We start from the raw sequence: 21,418 nt of genomic DNA, 5'->3' as shown, positions 1-21,418 counted from the left end.
ATGCACACCGACTACCTGGATAAACTGACATACGCCATTCTCCTACAAGGAGAGAACATAACTCTTAAAGAAACAACAACTTTGAATATTCCTCTATGACAGTGCCACACCTTCATGTGGGTAACCCATGTGGGCAACCCAGGTAAACTCATACATACATGTTCTCCTCATCGGAGGGAAACGGCAATGTCAGTTTATCCAGGTAAGTGAGGCACGCAACAGAAAAAAAGATTTAAAAAAACAGTTTAGTATTATCTTTTAGTGATCTTGCTTTCATTTACAATTAATCAAATTAAAACAATTCCAAAATCAAATTCTATTCAGGTATTAATGTGTTAATAAGTTTTATTCATCAGCACGAATTCAACTATAATCTACGACATTGCCATGACAACCTGTCGTACACATCTTGAAGCGGTAGAGAGGAGTACAGTGTACACAGCATGATGTCCAGCTGAATTAATATAAAAAATGCACAAGAAAACAAGCACTTCTAACAAACCAAAACAAAAAATTCTGCAGTTAAAGTTCTAAAGTAGCCTACAATGTTGTTTGGTTGTAATTTCAACGTGTACATACTACATACTGTACGTAGAAAGATTTAACATAACGCATTTGAATAAAAAAAGAAATATGGTGTTTTATGACCTTGCCATTAAAGTTTTCAAGATAATTTTCATAATTAACGCTAAATGTTGACGCATATACTGTAGACAATACTGTAGTCGTTTAAAATTTTTGTTTTATTTTCTAAAAGATTATGTTAAAATTGTGGTTGAACAGGAGTAACAACTACCGTATTCAACTAGGCAAAGGAATATCATATCTTATTACTTTGTTGCAAACAGAAAAAAACGTTCACTTTAATAAACATCCATTATACTTTTACCGTCTTTGATGATGGCAATATTGATTGCCTTAAATGCGATACCTTGTATTTTGCAATAGTAAAATGAAATGCACTTAAAATTTTGGCAGAATTTACGTTTCATTTTACAAATTGTCTTCAAACTAGAATGTCTAACTCAAGATAAAATGATGAGATTTTCAAGATATTGAGATGTTCAGGGTACCAGGCCCTGGGGTGGATCCAGCATTATAGAATAGGAGGGGGGAGCTAAATATTTCATACATAATAAAAACAATCTGTCGGGTTGCAGAAAAATGTTATAGCTGTTAAATTGTAGTGGGTGCTAAAGCCTGTTTAGTCCCCTCTCAATCCGCACCTGAGGCCTAACAATTATATGTCAATCTTCACATTATTACCCTGGTCATTGGACACATGGACAGCTCGCATAATTATGCAATAGTAATCAGCACTTCAATTGTGTAGGTACCCATTTACACTTGGTTGGAGAGGCAAACGTAAGGAAAAACTCTTGTGATCCAATGCTAAACACTGGTAAGAAAATTCTAAAATGACGGTCTTGGTACAGATAATATGTTATTGATGGACTAACTGACAATACACCACTAATGAAATTGACAGTTCCACTGTATATCAAAATATAAACAGCCACAACCTCTACGTGACATATACAGTAAACAAACAAATAAAGGTGATATAGGAATATTATTACTGCCGCAACTGCTTAACGTGTAAGAAAACAAAAACATTTCATAATGTGATCTTACCCACATCTGCCGCAAACAAAGCATTCTTTATGGTAAGTGTTACCAAGAGCGGAAACCACTTCTCCTTCCACAAAATCTTGACACGCGTTGCATTTAGTTCCATATTTTTCCAGGTAATCCTCCGGGCAATAGAAATGACCGTCCTTAGAAAAAAAACTACCATGTGCTAATCCAAGGAAACAAACTGTAAAGAAAAAAAATATAATGTAACAAAAAAGAAAAGATACAATCAATAACAAGGGGACGATATTGTAATGAAGATGTGTAAAAATAATTCTAGATAATTCTACTATATATATATATATATATATATATCACTTGCACTGATGAAGGGCTAGTGACGTTGCCCGAAAGCTCTGCTCATTTTTCTGGCTGTTTAATACTTTATCGTTTTGATTTAGCTTTTTCGTTTTTTTTTTGTATCTCTATTGAGATTCAGCCACTGATACCCACAGCATTGTCATTTTTTCAGTAATTTGCCTTTGGATTTATATATATATATAAACTTTGGGTTAACCATCACCCTATATAAAATACCGTATATTCTCGGGTATAATCCCACTTCGGGTCTAATCCCACCCCCTTCTTTATGTCTGATTTCACAAACAGGCATATCCCTGGGTATAGTCCAAGTATTGACTTTTGGTCTAGATGTAGGCCTCTCTCTAGCCAGTGCAGATGAGTTTTTACAAGAAATGCTTACCATGATTATTTTTTTCCTAAACCAGGCTTTCCCCAGGTATAGTCCCATCCCCAAAGTTGACCCAATTTTGTGTTCTAGGGGGGTGGGATTATACCTGGGGAAAAGTTTCTGATTAAATATCAATAACAATGTAAGAGGAAAACAGCTTGAAACCATGTACTTCAAACATAATTTATTGGTATTAATAATAAATTTGGTTTAAAATGAATAAGAAGTGAGAATAGGCTAAAGCCCAAACAGATTCTGCACCCAGTCACTCCATATTGTTGTTTGCCCTACTCTGACATAATTTGCACATTAAACTAAGTAATTGAGAACAAGTAATTCTTGGGTGGGACTTGAACCCACAACCTACTCAACTCCGACGCAAACACAACTGCAGAAAACAAACAGTAAAATAAAACATCAGCTACAATAAAATAAAACAATATAATAAAAAAATGCAAATGGCAATTTTAATGCGATCTCATTAACTGTGTAGTACAAAAGCCTTGAGGTGATCATTGTATGATTTGTAACAAACTGAATTTAGAAATGAAGTCTGTTTACACATAGCTGCAGAGTTATCATTTAGCTTTACTTTCAATCAACTGGGATTTACACAGCTTCATTTTCAATTAACGAGGATAATTTCAATAACGTAAAATAATGATGTGATGGATGAGGAAGTGTTTATCAGGTCGAGTAAACTTGTCACATGTGCGTGACAAAATGTATATATGGATAAAAATAGGCATGGTGTTTATGGAATAGAAAATTATTAATAAATAATAATTGATTTACAATCTAAAGTATATTGATACTCAAATTGTAAAATTTGACACACAGTTTTTAAAAATAAAAAACTTTTCATTTCATTTGAAACTTAGTTTTGTAAATGATTGACCAAATAATTGATTGTGTCTCCATCAATCATCCGCAACCAATATAATAATCCGTGCTTCTTTGGTTCCTAAATATACATCACAATTTCATAAAACGGAGGATGGGATCCTTTGTTTCATAATGGAAAATCGTATAATTCTTTTGTGTGAATGTGGTTTAAATACGGGACATAACATGGTATGCTTTTGTGTGAATGCGGCTTTAAAAACAGGACATAACATGGTATGCTTTTGTGTGAATGTGGTTTTAAAAACTGGACATAACATGGTATGCTTTTGTGTGAATGTGGCTTTAAAAACAGGACATAACATGGTATGCTTAAATGTATACTGTTATGTATAAATATCAGACCTGACAAATCAAATTAAAAGTCTAGTTAATAATATTACAATCACGGAAGCCTATGGTAAATGACATTAAAATTAAGTAAGAGTGTACTGGTAAATTAATGTTTCATATTAAATGACTGTAGGAGTGCATCAGGTATATTTTATGCATGGTAGAATTTCATACCAATACAAATAAAACCAACTTTAATAGTGCAGTGTAATGTACCAGATAGCTGGAAGCTCGCAATCAATAATCCGATTCATAGATTATTGATTATAGACAATCATGACAAGGCTATTAAGGTACACGCACAGTTTAATACCTATTTTACAAATCCTATCAGGACACCTTTCTTTTATGACAAAATCTGGTACATGCCATATTCAGACAACACCGGTAAAAATTAACACATTTCATCTGATGGAATTAACATCCTTTTCATTCTGTTATAATTCAACAGTTTTATTCTAACTCTAAAACTCTGTCTACACTATTAAACTAGTTCGACAAAAAAAGTGTGATGTGTTCAAATTGGTAGTGATATGCCCAAATATGGTATTGATATAACATCATCATATCCTTATATGGGCACATCCCATTTTTTTCACATAAATTTTGATAGTGACAGAGCTTAAAAATAATACAATGAAAGTTTGAGGTATATTTCATTTATTTATTTATAAACAAAGAACTAATTTTAAAGCTTGTGAGTATTTCGTCTTAAACTCAAGCCTACTGCAGAAGTAAGCCTACAGGAAACAAAAAGCACTTTTCTGAATGACTGAGCAATTTAATTACCTCCCGACAAATTTGAAGACAATGACATAATCAACGTTTGCCTTGGGACACAACCTGTAAATTAATAGCTAATAACACAAGACCTAATAATAATGATAGTATTTCTGCTTTGTTTGGCTTAATATTCTCACGACAAACCACAGAAAATGAATACACAAACTTTTAATTGTCAATAATTAACTTGTTATATTCAAAGCAAAGATCACATTTTACTGTATTTTTTTAAATGAGAAATGATAAAGATTTGATTAAAAATTGACAATCTAATTCCTTCTCAGGACTACAGTTTGGCAACTAAGAATAGTATAAAGGAAAAGAGGCTAAATGGGATAGAGAAATGACCCGAGGAAAACAACTGGTTAAGAATAGCAACCGAGAGAAGTAACTGGAGAGTGAAGAAAAGAAAATAATATACTAAAATATTATATTAATTGTCACATGACGGGTCACATGAACGAGGATGTATGTTTAAGGTCATAATTGATAACTAAAATGACAACCTATACTATTACTAGTGCTGATGGCCTTGTACTAGGTGCATTCCAATCGTAATAAGCTTTTGGATTCTACGAAGAACGATATCATGTCGAGATATCCAAAGGCAACTTGATGGAGAAATACACCTATGAAATAATACAAGCTTTCCTTTTTTTGATTGTAAAGAGCTCTGGTACAGTACCTGATAAAATACTATTAGTTTTATAAGAACTATAGGCCTACTACTAGTACTAAAGAGAGATCATATCAGTATCATAACAAATATTTTAAAACCTTAAATTATTTTTTATATGCTTTTATTCATTAAAAATATTTGTTTAACTATTTTATATTATGACTGCTGTAAAAAATATGTCAGTTCCTCCATATTTTACTGTATCAGTTTTTAGTATGTTTTTTTTAATGAATGAATAAAGATACCGTCAAACCTATTATTTAACATTTTAGATTGAACTTAAGAGTGTACATACAGTATTCAATACAATTATTAATCAATCAATATCAGTGTAGCTATAAACATCAAAAATACTTCTTTTCTTGTCATGACAAATATTCCCTTAGAAACACAAATGATAAATGGGAAAATATAAGGACCATTATGAGATTAAAGGCTTAGGTACTCCACCGATGTCGCTGCAACGATGGACAATAGAATGTTATTGTTTTAATCCTTATGATCTAATATTGCTACAACTGCTCCTTCAAAGCAACATAACTTTCTCATAAAATCAAATATTTCAAAGGGAGATTGGAATGTATTTTTGCCCTTTGAGAATTTAATGATTTTATAAACTGTCAATTTGATAAAAAATGAAATTAATTTTGAGTTCAACCACCTTATCTGAGACTTCATTGATGAGTCGAAATGGTACAAGTTACCCAACAAGTCTACTGGGGGTCTGTTTCTGCTGCATAACGCAAATTAACTGTTTATTTTAAAATGGATTAAAAATAACAAGATTGCGGTCCTGCTATATAACCAGTTAAATCAATGGGTGGACGACAAAAATCGTTACCCAAAATGCAATTGGACCTGGTGGTTAATTCAAACGTTACTGTCGTGTAGTTGACTCAGGGTCAGCAGCTGTCACTCAAATAACCGTTATTTTGTGTTGCAGCTAAAAGTTGTCCAGCATTAATCGGTTAAATGGCGTTCTAACACCGAATGGAATGGGTGTTTTTAACCGGTTATTTTGCGCTGCCTTTTATCCGGTTACCACAAATTTGTCCTTGGTATACATTATTTTGTTATTATAGATTAAATCATATTAAGGTTATATATATAATAATAACAATAAATAATGTAATTTCCAACTGCATTTTTTTTTTATGACACTCATTTTTATGCCTTTTTGATGTGTTTTCTACTATTTTTACATTTTAAATGTTTTGTATTTGTTGTCTTATTTTTCCCTGCATCATGGTCCTCCAAGCTGTGACCTGGGATGTTTGTTACATTCTTATGTTTTTTTATTTGAAATAAAGGATGATTTTACATACACAAAATAAATATAGTTTTAATTTATTGCAGGGCTATCTATTACATTTCACTCTCTCCCAGGTTGGAAATTTATTAAACTTTAAAATAAAAACATTGTGACAATTTTTATAAAAACATCTCAGTTGTACATTCCAAAGACCAATAATATATGGTATATTGTCTTCCCCAGGATCAAGTTCTATAAATCACTATACAGTTAATACTGCTTGGTATGTACAATGTAACATTGCTATCTGATGTATAACCAAGTTAGGTCAATGAAACTTCAATAGTATTAATGGTGGGTCCAATAGTTAGGAGATTGGTAGGAGGGGTTTTATAGCTAGATAGGCAATTGTAACCAGGATTTTTAAATAGGGTGGGAGGGGTGAGAAATGGAGAAATGGCCTGAAAAATGGAAAATGAGATACAATAGTGTTAATCCCTGGTGGGTCCAATAGCTGGGAGGGGTAGTCAGATATGTTGATTGAAGGAGGTTGTTAGCTAGGTCAATTTTAAATAAGGTAGGAGGGGTGGGGGATGGGGAAGTGGCCATAAAAGTGTAAAATTAAGTGCTTTAAAGTTGAATCTTTTCCATGGATCTGCCCATAAAGTTGGTAGGTATCTAGGTACTGTACTGCATGTAGATGCTGGTAGGAGGGTATGTACAGTATACTATGGAACGCCGTTTACGCAACATTTCGATGATATGAATTTTATGACGCGATATGTGAATGAAATGCATCGATATGAATTGAATGGCGTGATATATGAATGAAATGTTTTGAATTGAATGCTTTGAATTGAATGTTTTGAATGAAATGTTTTGAATGAAATGTTTTGAATTGAATGTTTTGAATAAAATGTTTTGAATGAAATGTTTTGAATGAAATGTTTTGAATTAAATGTTTTGAATGAAATGTTTGAATTGAATTGAAAAGTCAAACTATTGGCGGCGTATGTCATTCCCGCTCGCGATTTTTTTTCAACCTCTTAATAGGCCTAAGCATGGGTACCCTCATCTCCTTTCAACGCTGTCATCAATATGAATCCTTTACAGAGACTCCCTAACAGACCTGAAACATTGGAATACATATTTCCGAACCCAGGTCTGTTAGGATTCTCTGTAAAGGCAGCGTGGAAGAAAGGAGATGAGGGTACCCAGGCTTAGGCCTAAGAGGTTGAGAAAATAATCGCGAGCGAGAATGACATACGCCACCAATAGTTCGACTTTTCAATTCAATTCAAACATTTCATTCAAAACATTTCATTCAAAACATTTCATTCAAAACATTTCATTCAAAACATTTCATTCAAAACATTTCATTCAAAACATTTCATTCAAAACATTTCATTCAAAACATTTCATTCAAAACATTTCATTCAAAATATTCAATTCAAAGCATTCAATTCAAAACATTTCATTCATATATCGCACCATTTAATTCATATCGATGCATTTCATTCACATATCGCGTCATAAAATTCATATCATCAAAATGTTGCGTAAACGGCGTTCCATAGTATACAGTAAAAAAATGAAATTATAAAATTGCATAAAACAGCAATTGTTATGGTACAAAAGAGAGGGAAATGTGTTTGCGAATGTGAAGGGTATAAGAGACACCTCTTTGCATAACTGCCTGAAAGAAATTAAATTGAAATTGACAGTTGAACCATTTGAGGCAATGTAAATACAGTGGCTAATGTAGGTCAGAAAGTGGTCATAGTAAATTGACCATTGATTGATTTTCTGATTACTAAATTGGAATGTCAAACACTCAATATTTGATACCCTACTGCTGGTACACAGTAATTAGCTTCTTGTAATCACTTTATTTACAGTATCAAATGATTACCAAATACTTTGGTATAAACATTTTATCCATACAAATTTTCAACAATAGTTTACCAATGCTAGATGATCTAATATTCAACCATTTTGCAGTTTTAATAAAGTTATTCACTTCTGTAGAAAAGAAATCAACAACAATAAATATTTCACTTGTAAAAAGACAAAAGAAAGACTTAAATTTAACACAAAAAAAACCATTGTCTGACAGACAATTTAGGTATTTTTTGCTTTTAATTAAATTAATTTCATGTAAATTATTTTTTTTTCTTGATCCAGATTTTAGTAAAATTGGATAACTATTAAGTGACACTAAAATGGAGTATTCAACCAAAAGATTTCAAAAAATAATTGTTAAGAGGACTTTAAACTAAAAATAAATATGTTTTATGCAACTATTCAAAGTAGTAATTATCTTAATTATGTTGTTAATTGGGTTTTCATCCATTAGTAGGAGGATGTCTTGATGCAGCATTTACTTTGGAATATTTCTTTAATCAATGTAAGAACTTTGAAAAAAACACCCACTTCCTGTACAAATTACTCATCAGTCACGATAAGAAGATAAACGAGATTAAAATTTTGCCGAACATTCATCTTTTAAATGTATTTTTAATTTTGTTAATGGGTTATTTCTCAGGTACAGGCAATATGGTTTACCTGAAAAGCAAGACATTTGAATGTAAAAATTTAGTCAAAGTGGTGAAAAAATATATACATACAATAAAAAGAAATACAAATCATTATATGACAACCATCATGGAGAGAGCACCAAGACTTATTTGTTGACATATACTGCCTATCTCATCTCATCTCATAGCCTATTTCACCCACTGCTGTGTGAAGGCCTCCTCCAGCTGTTTCCATTTAGTTCTGTTTCTTGCCGATCTTTCCTATGTTGCCGTTTCCATGTACGTTGTCACGCCATCTTCTTTTTTGCCGTCCTCTTCTTCTCCCTGTCCTCGGCTGCCATTCATTCAATCTCTTCGTCATCTGTTGTCGTCTCTTCTGGCTATGTGTCCTGCCCATCTCTATTTCAATTCTTTGATCTTTACCATGATGTCTTTGACTTTTGTTCTTTTCCGTATCTCACTACTGTATGCTTTACTCTGTCTCGTATTGATAGATTTACCATTTTTTTTTCCATCGCTCTTTGTGTTGTTGTCAATTTTTGTTTAATCTCTTTCGTTGTTGCCCATGTCTCTGCCCCATAAACTATAGTTGTTAGAACACATTGATTGTACACCCTGCTTCTTAGTGACATGGGAATGTCTTGGTTGGTCAGGATATGCTTGTGCATCCCGAAGCTTCTCCAACCTGCTTTTACACGTGTTAATATCTCCTCCTCTGTGGTGTTGACCATTTTCAGAGTCCCATGTATTTGTATTTGTCAACTTTCTCAATCTGGTGATTGTCTATTGTTATTGTCTCTTGAGTCAAGAAGTTGGTCATAAATTTAGTCTTTCCTTTGTGCATTTGTAGGCCAACCTTTTTACTTTCTTTGTTCAGGTGATTGAGCTGTTCTTCCATGTCCTTAACAGTTGTAGTTCTTAAAGACTCAAAGATATATTGTCCCCCTAAAAACAATTTTTTTTCTCAAATTTTTGTTGTTGAATATGCCATTTTAATGTCACATAATAGTTTTTCATTTTGTCCAAAAACTGGGTCAAAAAACATATTATTTACCTGAAAAAATGCAATTTAAAGCAAAAAATACTTCAATGGTTTTGGTGAAAATTCACTGTTTCTTTTGTCTTTTTATTTTTGAATTTTTTTGTTCCTTAAAGAACGGAATAACTCTTTAAAACTGCAAAATGACTTATTTAAAGGATTTCTTTTAATCTTCATTTTTCATGTTTTTGGGGGATCCTACATCTTTAATGAAAATAGCTGATCGTAAAATGTAGGAAATCACAGTCTGATCAAGGACGTAGCACTATCGTGCGTGCTTCGCCTTTTTACGGCTAAAATGAAATTATGAACTACTTTTTGATGTCTATTTTTTACAGTTCCGCCATTAAAAAAAATGTACAATATTGTGTACAGTACTACAATTACTTAATATTCTAATAGACTAAAATTGAATGTAATTGTTGTGAAAATGTTGTCTAAATGATATTTGTAGTTGTTAAAACTAATTCAGAAATGTAGACTTTAAAAACTCAAAATCAATCATAATCAACTTAAAAAGCATATACACGTTTTCAGAAATCAATAAATAATGATATGCAGGTGTACATTGATACATTTTAATTGCTAACATAGCCGATACGCTTCATTTATCTAGCTTAACAAATTAGAGCCAGGTACCTGTCGAGTTGCCCTCATTTTATGCTTAATTGTACGTTTTATAGTCTCAAAGGTACCATTATCAAAGAATAATTGTAGGATTGGGACCAAATACCCTAGTTAGAAGATAATATGTAAAATGACATTCATTCAAGTATTATTTCCTATAACATTTTACCAGCATTTGCTTAAAGCCCCCTTCCCTACGTTTTTTAGATCTAATTTAAGATCACAAACTATATTTAATGTAAAAATAATACTTTATGGTCCTATTGCGATAACTTTTTTCGTCTTTAAACGGTTAAAAATGTGAAAAATAAGTCGATTCTAATAATTATAGCGGCCCGCTATAAATCCCAAAATGCATTGCGCGCGGATTGATATTAATGTTTTTCACCTGTAATTCGCCCACTTTTCGATCGATCGTGAGGCCAAAACAAATGGAAGACTCCTAACTTTTCAGCAAAAATACCGGGATTTCCCCAATTTGTATCAACGGAGTCTGGCAAAAATAGAAAGACAATTAATGCAGCAACTATACAACGTCAGGCTAGGTATAGCTAGCGTACGATGTTCGTACGTTACCGATGTTTACCAGCTAGGCCTACAAAACTAAGCCTAGCTAAGCTAGGCCTAAGACGTCCACGAGAGGTCAATCGCCGCGAGCTACTTAGGTAGTGCATTGTTTCTCACTTTTTATCATAATTTACCATAAAACGTACATTTAAGACAAGGAATGACATGGTTTAATGTTTTTAAAGTGATATATATGTATTATTTTCCAAAAAACGTCCAAAATTGCAGGGAAGGGGTCTTTAACACATATTAATCAATAAATTAAAAACCAACCTTCACATTTGAAACACTTTGGATGGAAAAAATGGTTCTCGTGTCTCAAAGCTTCACCAACGCAGGGATTTTGACATGAGTGGCATTTTACGTTTTCTGAAAATAAAACAAAAAAAATATTTATTAATATTTTGAGGTTCAATTGTGATGTTAGTTCTCATAAGGGCCTGACGAAAGGTAGTGTTTACAGTAGTTTGTGAACTATACCATTTGTGGGTGTTGAGTGAATATTCTACTTCTTGGGTTCTTGCTCTTTGAGAAGAATAGGCTATTGTTGGTTTATCCATGTAAGTCAGCCATGAAATAGACTAACCATGAGTTTTCAATTGAATTTTATATAAACACTAAAATAAGCAGAGCCCAAGACTGTTCTCATATAGAAAGAAGTTCCTTCTGAAATCGATTTTACCAAGTTTAAACTTACATTTTTAAAATAAGTTAAGAACATAAATCATTTAAAGGTATGGTTACATGTACAGATGGATCTATGCTCTGTTAATGACATAAGAACAGCTGTAAGACAAGACTAGTGTCTTGTTGCTATAATAATCACATATGTCCATTTGATATTTCCAACGCTTTCTTAATATTAGCTTCTGTTTCATGATGCAATGAGGCATGACATTGTAAGGGGTATCAATAAATCTGTACAAATCTTAGTAGAGAGAACATTATGACATACAGAGAAATCATCTGTAAAGAACAGGTTGTATAAAAGCTCTGTCTACACTATTAAACTAGTTTGACAAAAAAGTGTGATGTGTCCAAATATGGTAATGATATGTGCAAATATAGTAGTGATACGACATCATCATGTCTTTATATGGGCACATTTTTTTCACATAAAGTTTGATAGTATAGACAAGGCTAGACAAGTTGTATTAGTTTTGATCAATCACTAACCAATAATATATTAATCAGCTGATCGATCAATTTATCAATAACTTGATTGGTCTGCTGTTGACCAACTATGAATTTACAAAGTCAGTATAAGTTGAATTCAGAAATTTAACTTTTACAATTAAATTCATTTTTTTTTAAATTTGTTTGCGAACTCTTATACAATATGGTAGAATCCATTATAAATGGTAACTTCAGTGGTAAGTAATATTTAACAGATTCGCACATTTTTTTATAAACTTTTCTTTAAATGTTTCTGTCATTTTATTAAGTGCATTGAGGTATTAGCATAATGTACAAGCTATTATTATTACTTAATGTCAACGAATTATATATTACACTAACTAAGTAACCTTGACAACTTCCATATCCTTTAAACAATTTTACCGTTTATTCACATAAGAAAATCTTTACAACAATTCTGTTATAATAATTGCGTCAAAGGATGTTGTATTATTTATAAGGATGTTTAACTCATCTATCATAAATTTGTTTTTGAGAAATAAAAATGACAAAAACAATAAAAATTTAATTTTTTTATTATTAGTTGCTTCCAGATTTGATTAAAATTAGTAGTTTCTGTTGAGTACATTAAAGAATGTCATTATGGGATGTTTTCATTTCAGAGAGATATATTATTTAGGCGATGTTTTTTTAATGTATAGTTAGCGTGACTGATGACAATTCATATGAAAGGCAATCACCGCCAAAAATACAATTACATGGTTATTTTCTGCGCATTCATTTTCGCGACTAAGTTGTACGTTTTGTGTTTGTCTGTTTCAGCGACTAAGTTGTAGATCTTGATTATCATGATTATGAAAACTAATAATTATCAAAATGATTAAAACAGATTGAAATTATTATAATATTATAATGATTTTAGGCATGACACTTATAATTACGACACATGATAAGTATATTAATAAAGATCTTTAGAGGTGAATAAACCGATTTGACAGATGTACGTCAGTTCCTATGAGATTCACCAGTTATTTTACAGTTATTCTTTCAGGTAAATATTCATAATGTACTATATTATGACTCTTTTTAAGCGTAAACAATACATTATCATACTGTATCCTGTTTCATGTTTGTACTTTTAATAACTTTCTAATATTCAAAAGTTTTCATTTCAAGCTCATATTACCACATTTTGATGTTTTAAAGCCATTGACATTATGAGAGGTCATTATAAAGTATTTAGAAGAGAAGAGAGTTACACACAAAAGATGTGGATAAAATCAATAGAAAACATTAATGCAAGCTGTTTATCAAGGATAAAATTAACAGCAACTGGTAACATTATAGAACACGTCAAAGCAAATAAACTGTGATAAAAATGATGTCAAAAAGAAATTCAGTAACACAGTTAGCTCAACCATTGTCAGGGGCGGATTCAAGGGTGGGGGGGGGGGGGGGCATCCGGCCCGATCTCCCTCTAAATTTTGCAAATTGTAATGTAAAAGATAGGGACATCAAATTAAGTTCAGCACTTCATTTTCACTACTTTTAGGCCCTGCTCCGGCTTCCTCTACTTCAAAATCTTGGATCCACCACTGATTGAATTTATCTACAATAACTGTAGAAGGCGGCTCAGATTTTTATTGATTGTGTTTGTCAATGTAGGCCTACAAGGGTCTTGCATTACCGCTTCTTCTTAATGCAAGATTCTTACTGACTGACCGCCCTCTAAATTTATTTATAAATATAGAGCTAATGCTAAAGATCAAATTAAGTTCAGCACTTCCGTTCACTACTTTTAGACTATGGACCCCTCTATTTCAAAATCTAGGATCCGCCACTGGACGTACAGTATTCAACTGGTCAAACACCTTGCAGTGATCTACTCCCACTGCTCGCATAAACAGCAAGGAGTTTGTGAAGCTAGATCTGCTGATTATCTGCTCAGCCCAGCCGAATACATTCATTCTGTGAACACCTGTTTGCTGCGACTACTTTATCTCTGTTGTCAATGCTCCGCCAGTCATCCATGTTAACACCGTTACCCCTGTACATACTGCATATACAATCTGCTAAGCCTGCACTATACCTTCTTAAATTAACATGTAACATAAATAATTTGTTGTATAATTTGTTGTTTCATCGGCGGTCGATGACACAGATTAATTGTAACATCATGGTAAAATCTAATTCAATAAGCTAGTTCTTGGAAATAGGAATCTGTGTCTAAACAAACCTAACATCTATAAATCTGCCCTGATTTTATTGATAACAATCTGCAATCTTATATAGCTGTACAGATATTAAAACTTTTTAATATTTAAATTGAATAAAACTGAATCTTAAAATAAATAAAATAATAACTCCGGAATTTTAATTTTTCACCACCAACCAATCACACATCATATCTTATATCAATAATTACATTTAAAGCAATCTAATATAGCTGTAGTACAGATATTAAAACTTCAAGATGATAAAAAAAAAACCTGAATCTTAAAATAAATAATTTATTCAAAATTTAAACTTCAATTTTTATTTTTATAGATGGCCTTGACATCTTCTTCTATCTTTAGAAATTGGGTAGTAGACTTTGTATGTAATTAAAGTATCTCTTCTTGAGTTCCATCAGCTTATCTTTCATGTAATTTCATACAGCAAGAGATATAACCTTGGACAGGGCCGTAGCCAGAATGAGGCACATGAGGTACTCGCCTCGTCTGAAATTTTCAATTTCCACCACCCACCCACCATTTCCCCAGCACAGATTTTCATATATTTTACATTAATAATATATTTAAGCATCTTTGCCTCGTCTGTTTTTAATCTCTTGCTACGGCCTTGTTGGACCTGTCCCATTCATGCTTTTTAAACCCTCTTAGCTACAAATCCCTATAATAAAATTCTACTTCATTTATTCATTATTTTAAAGTGATTCAAATTTAAATTCATCAATCCATTGTCCCATTGCAACACAAGAATATTATTTTTTCAATATGACAACAAAATTGTTTATACATAATTGTATTGCCCCCAAAAACATGACAAATTAAGATTAAAACAATCGGATTTTGAATAGGCCATTTTGCAGTTTTAATCAAGTTATTCACTTCCGTAGAAAAAAAAACAAAAAAAAATAATTATAAATCACTTATAAAAGACAAATGAAACGGTTAATTTTAACCAAAAACCATTATCCGACAGACAATTTACGTATATTGGTTTAAATTACATTTTTTCAGGAATTTTTTATTTTTTTTTAGATCCAGTTTTTGGTCAACGTGAATAGCTATTATGTGACATTATAATGGCATATTCAAAACAAAACAAAACATTTAGGAGGGGGGGGGGGCAATATATCATTTTTATAATAAATGTATTTATAATAATAAACAGAATTCTCATCCTGCGCCAGTTAAATAAAAAGAATCTTTACAATAAGTTCCTGGTGGGCATATGGATTAATGTGTAATCCTTTTATATCAGTTTAAGGTTGAACATGTACTTGAACGTTAAATCAATTTTTTTTTTTCTAAAAGTAACTACAAAAACAAGGGTACTTGTATTTAAAGTCCTAAAATATTTGTGACTTGCTTATCATTAGTTAGTTCAAGGTTCAAGTCTTATTTACATTTAACTATCAGGTTTACTTACTCATCTTGATACAAATGTTTTAGTGAACAGTTGTACAATATTTCTGATACCAAACAGCAGTCATTCACTGCAGTAATTTTTCCAGGTATAGGCCTATAATTCCGACTGAATACCTCCCTACTGTACTAGTTGATGAGTCTCTGACTGACTGTCCCTCCAAAAAAAATCAGTCTGTCTCACTCCGGCTGAATTGCTGCTGTGTGTACAACTTTTGCCAGGTGTGCTGTCAACGTACCCGCGCAATACACAACCAATGGACTACCGGTGATATTAAAATGTAAGCAAAATAACAAAGGTTCTTCAATGTAAACAGCAAGAATAATAGGTTATTTGAGACTACAAACATTAACGTTAAACAGCGTTCTTTCGTTTCACAGAGTACGTATGCCAAAAGTGACAATTCATATCTGCCACAACATCTGTCAAACACCTGCTTAAAGTTGAGGGCAGGCTTGATTAGCTGCTGGCAGATAAAATAATATGGCTCTGGCTGCTGACTGACAGTTTTTTTCCGTGTGTAATCAATTACAAAACATTTGATAATTATTTTTGTCATTTATTGTAATTAATATACAAATAAAAATATAGTCCAATAGAGAATAGGCTTAATGATCATAGAAGTCGTTTAGTTATTTTTAAAGTTATCATAACTTTGTTCATCTTTGAAGTTGGTAAAATTTATTTTGTTTGTAATAAATGTATTTTTATCGGTTTCACCCTACAAATTTTATCAACAAATTAATGTAATGTATGTAAAATTGTATTACAAAAACAAATCAACTTTAAATAATTATTAGATTTTAGTCACCTAATAGTTATCCACTTAGACCAAAGATCGAGAACAAAAATATATTTACCTAAAAACTGAAATTAAAGCAAAAAAAAAGTCAAATTGACTGCAAGCGTACAAACATTAACTGTTGTCCGTTTTTTTCTACGAAAGTGATTAACTTTATTAAAAATTCAAAACAATATATTCAAAGTCTGATTTTATTAATCTTTATTTTTCATATTTTTAGGGGAAATACATCTTTACATTTTACGGTTGGCAACGAGAACGATACTAGTTGTTGTCGATACTAGTCATGGTGGGTGTCCCCTGAATGTTGTGTAACACACTGAACTTATTCATCATTTATTGAATAGGTGTCCTGAATGGTTGAGTCCCCAAGGAGGTGTTCCATTATTTCAGAAACCGTCGTAAAGTTTAGTGGCGTACCATTGCAGTTTAAACAAAATGTGCACAGATAAAAATCAATCAATCTATCAACAAGAAAAATGCCATGTATATACGCACGGGCGTTTTTTTGCGGAATATATTAGTTCTATGTAGACTATAGTAAATAAAACGAGGCATGTATCATGTAGGCCGTCATTTAATTTATTATTTCATTCACCGTATCACATTATCTGTTTAAAGAAAAAAAACAGTAAAATGTCAACAATTTATATACAAACAAGGCAAAATGAATGAGGATATGAATAAATCTAATATATACATATGAGATATTTACAAGTTATATAGACCAGATTATTAAAAACAAACATCACAATTAAAATAATTGAAATTTGTTTTTACGACCTTTTGAAAAGAAATGAAAATTAATTGAATTAGTTTTTAAAAAATAACATTGAACATTGAATTAAATTAGTACTGGTGTTTATTGAAGGAAACAAAAAGGTAAATAATTATTAATTTAAAAATAGTATATTTATAATATTATACAGATATGTAAAATTATTCATATCACCAGTAACTTAAATGATATTAAATATTTGATAATTTTCATAATAGAAATAATTAATAGTTTTCTATTAAAAAAAAAGGAACTATTAGGATTACACAAAACTATTTGATGCAAAACGTAAGCCATGTTGCAGGTCGTTTTACATCTATGTTTTACTTCAGGATCGTACATGTTGTTTCCAATAATTCCATGTGATTCTGGGTAGAGACCCTACGGAGAAAAACATGACGGAATATAAAACGACAACTAATAATGCTTGATTCCCACTAGAGACGCAACACAATTAAGGATGAAATGCAACGTAAGTGAATTGACCATATATGGGCACATCACATTTTGTTGTCACATAAAGTTTGATAGTATAGACAGAGCTTTACGTCCTAGTGCTAACCAAGCTTTACACGCGAAAGTTCGAATAATCCATCGCGTCGTGTTTTGTGATTCTCTTTTTTCCATTTGTTTAAATAATTTGGCATTAAAGTTTCTTAATACCAGTGTTTAATATTTGTTATCTACCGAATATTGTCATAATTTGAAAGTATTAAGATTAAAATAAATCAAAATAAGTAGTAGTAATCATAGTCATCCTGCAATTATTAGAACCCCTTTCTAAATAAATATTTCCTCCATTTAGACACGAAATATACACTTCTAAAGTTTGGTTCCCACAAGCAACAGTTTGGATGATCCGTCACCCCCTTGTGATTGGTCAAATTAACTGCGTTGCGCGTAGGTCTTCGCGTTTTGCGTCCGCGAGTGAGAACCAAGCTTTAAAAAGAGAACATTGTCTCATTAAATACAGTCTTGTACACTTGGCAATAATATTATTAATATTATACAGACATAATCTCAAAATAATCTGTATGTTAACAACTAGCTGCCTTGTGGTCCCAAGGTGTTTTATATTTGGTACCAAGGTGTATATTATAAATGGTCTCTATACCACCTCCATGACTTATACCAAATGGGTGTGTTGATGTACCACCTCGTACAGATACACTAATTGTGGATATTATAAATGGTCTCTATACCACCTCCATGACTTATACCAAATGGGTGTGTTGATGTACCACCTCGTACAGATACACTAATTGTGTATATTATAAATGGTCTCTATACCACCTCCATGACTTACACCAAATGGGTGTGTTGATGTACCACCTCGTACAGATACACTAATTGTGTATATTATAAATGGTCTCTATACCACCTCCATGACTTATACCAAATGGGTGTGTTGATGTACCACCTCGTACAGATACACTAATTGTGTATATTATAAATGGTCTCTATACCACCTCCATGACTTATACCAAATGGGTGTGTTGATGTACCACCTCGTACAGATACACTAATTGTGGATATTATAAATGGTCTCTATACCACCTCCATGACTTATACCAAATGGGTGTGTTGATGTACCACCTCGTACAGATACACTAATTGTGTATATTATAAATGGTCTCTATACCTCCTCCATGACTTATACCAAATGGGTGTGTTGATGTACCACCTCGTACAGATACACTAATTGTGTATATTATAAATGGTCTCTATACCACCTTCATGACTTATACCAAATGGGTGTGTTGATGTACCACCTCGTACAGATACACTAATTGTGTATATTATAAATGGTCTCTATACCACCTCCATGACTTATACCAAATGGGTGTGTTGATGTACCACCTCGTACAGATACACTAATTGTGTATATTATAAATGGTCTCTATACCACCTCCATGACTTATACCAAATGGGTGTGTTGATGTACCACCTCGTACAGATACACTAATTGTGTATATTATAAATGGTCTCTATACCACCTCTATGACTTATACCAAATGGGTGTGTTGATGTACCACCTCGTACAGATACACTAATTGTGGATATTATAAATGGTCTCTATACCACCTCCATGACTTATACCAAATGGGTGTGTTGATGTACCACCTCGTACAGATACACTAACTGTGTATATTATAAATGGTCTCTATACCTCCTCCATGGCTTATACCAAATGGGTGTGTTGATGTACCACCTCGTACAGATACACTAATTGTGGATATTATAAATGGTCTCTATACCACCTCCATGACTTATACCAAATGGGTGTGTTGATGTACCACCTCGTACAGATACACTAATTGTGGATATTATAAATGGTCTCTATACCACCTCCATGACTTATACCAAATGGGTGTGTTGATGTACCACCTCGTACAGATACACTAATTGTGTATATTATAAATGGTCTCTATACCTCCTCCATGGTTTATACCAAATGGGTGTGTTGATGTACCACCTCGTACAGATACACTAATTGTGGATATTATAAATGGTCTCTATACCACCTCCATGACTTATACCAAATGGGTGTATTGATGTACCACCTCGTACAGATACACTAATTGTGTATATTATAAATGGTCTCTATACCTCCTCCATGGTTTATACCAATGGGTGTGTTCACCTCGTACAGATAACACTAAATTATCTTTGCATAGCTTGCTCAATACATCCAAGCACCTGTATGCAAATTTCAATACCTTATACCTGTAACTACAATAAAAGTTAATGTTACACGTAGTCATGACATTATAATATACTGCTGCACATTAGCCACTTACTCTCTACTTATATCTGTTTCCATATTGTATTTGAATATATATTATAATTGACTTACGTTAAGTTAAATGTAACAACTATAGGTTGTTATTAAACTGGCGAGCATATTTATTTATTATAAAGGCAAATAAAAAACAACAAAAGACCCTGTTAAGAGAAAAAATAGAAATAATAAAATTAAAATACTGTTACATTGTGGAGCACAAACATTATACAAATATTTCTTTTAGTTTATTTTACAAAATCTGTCAAAATAATGTGATGTTCTTTATGAATCTATGTAATATATTACACACTGAAAAACAGTTGGAAACAAAATAGTTTAAGTAGAAAATGAACCGCATTCTATGAAAAAGATTTCATCTTTGGCCATGCAGCAGAGACTAAACACTTTAAAATGTCTGAAAGAAAGTGCTTAAATTATGCATAGCAGTATTAAATACAATTTATGCATATAATAAACAATCAATTAACCAACCATAATTAATCAATCAATTGATCAATAATACAATACATTTAAAGCACCCTTAAATCCATACATAAATACATATAAACAGGCAACACTTTCGTTCAGCTACCAATATTCAATAATTACTCTTAAACTATTAAATCTAGTTTATAGCAAAACATACTATCTAAAGTTTCCTTGAAACTAAAGACACTTTAATCTAATTGTCGACTTCATATAGTTGGACCAGTCCATTGTTGACTTCATATAGTTATACCAGTCCATTGTTGGTTTCATATACTCAGACCAGTTCATTTTTACTTCATATACTCAGACCAGTCCATTGTTGGTTTCATATACTCAGACCAGTCCATTTTTTACTTCATATACTTAGACTAGTCCATTGTTGACTTCATATATTCAGACCAGTCCATTGTTGGTTTCATATACTCAGACCAGTCCATTTTTTACTTCATATACTTAGACTAGTCCATTGTTGACATCATATATTCAGACCAGTCCATTGTTGGTTTCATATAGTTGGACCAGTCCATTGTTGACTTCATATATTCAGACCAGTCCATTGTTAGTTTCATATACTCGGAGTAGTCCATTGTTGACTTCATATACTCAGACCAGTCCATTGTTAGTTTCATATACTTGGACCAGTCCATTGTTTTCCCTTTAAACGCTCCATAAGTTTCTGAAAAACAGGAATACAATTTTTAATCATTATTGTGAATTGTTATGACTTGTT

At 32.2% G+C, this 21,418-nt stretch overlaps 2 protein-coding genes across 5 annotated transcripts in view; both read right to left on the bottom strand.

Moving 5' to 3' along the window:
• The window catches only part of LOC140046900 (actin-binding LIM protein 2-like), a 37,848-nt gene extending 21,595 nt beyond the window's left edge, over positions 1–16,253 (bottom strand). For all 4 annotated transcript variants that reach the window (XM_072091643.1, XM_072091645.1, XM_072091644.1 and 1 more), the window contains exons 1-3: positions 15,838–16,253; positions 11,320–11,415; positions 1,636–1,819 (exon numbers count right to left, since the gene is read on the bottom strand). In XM_072091643.1, the coding sequence (XP_071947744.1) occupies positions 1,636–1,819; positions 11,320–11,415; positions 15,838–15,841 (284 nt within the window). In that variant the 5' untranslated portion in view covers positions 15,842–16,253. The remainder of the gene's footprint in view (positions 1–1,635; positions 1,820–11,319; positions 11,416–15,837) is intronic.
• Positions 16,254–17,432: 1,179 nt separating this feature from the next.
• Positions 17,433–21,418, bottom strand: part of LOC140046897 (uncharacterized) — a 42,451-nt gene continuing 38,465 nt past the window's right edge. The window contains exons 13-14 of the mRNA XM_072091637.1: positions 19,627–21,364; positions 17,433–19,538 (exon numbers count right to left, since the gene is read on the bottom strand). Coding sequence (XP_071947738.1) covers positions 21,314–21,364 — 51 coding nt within the window. The 3' untranslated portion in view covers positions 17,433–19,538; positions 19,627–21,313. The remainder of the gene's footprint in view (positions 19,539–19,626; positions 21,365–21,418) is intronic.

This window comes from Antedon mediterranea, chromosome 4 (assembly GCF_964355755.1).
Source record: "Antedon mediterranea chromosome 4, ecAntMedi1.1, whole genome shotgun sequence".
Taxonomy (NCBI): Eukaryota; Metazoa; Echinodermata; class Crinoidea; order Comatulida; family Antedonidae; genus Antedon; species Antedon mediterranea.
The sequence above is the reverse complement of the archived record's forward strand: the minus strand, read 5'-3'. Positions and strand labels throughout refer to the sequence as shown.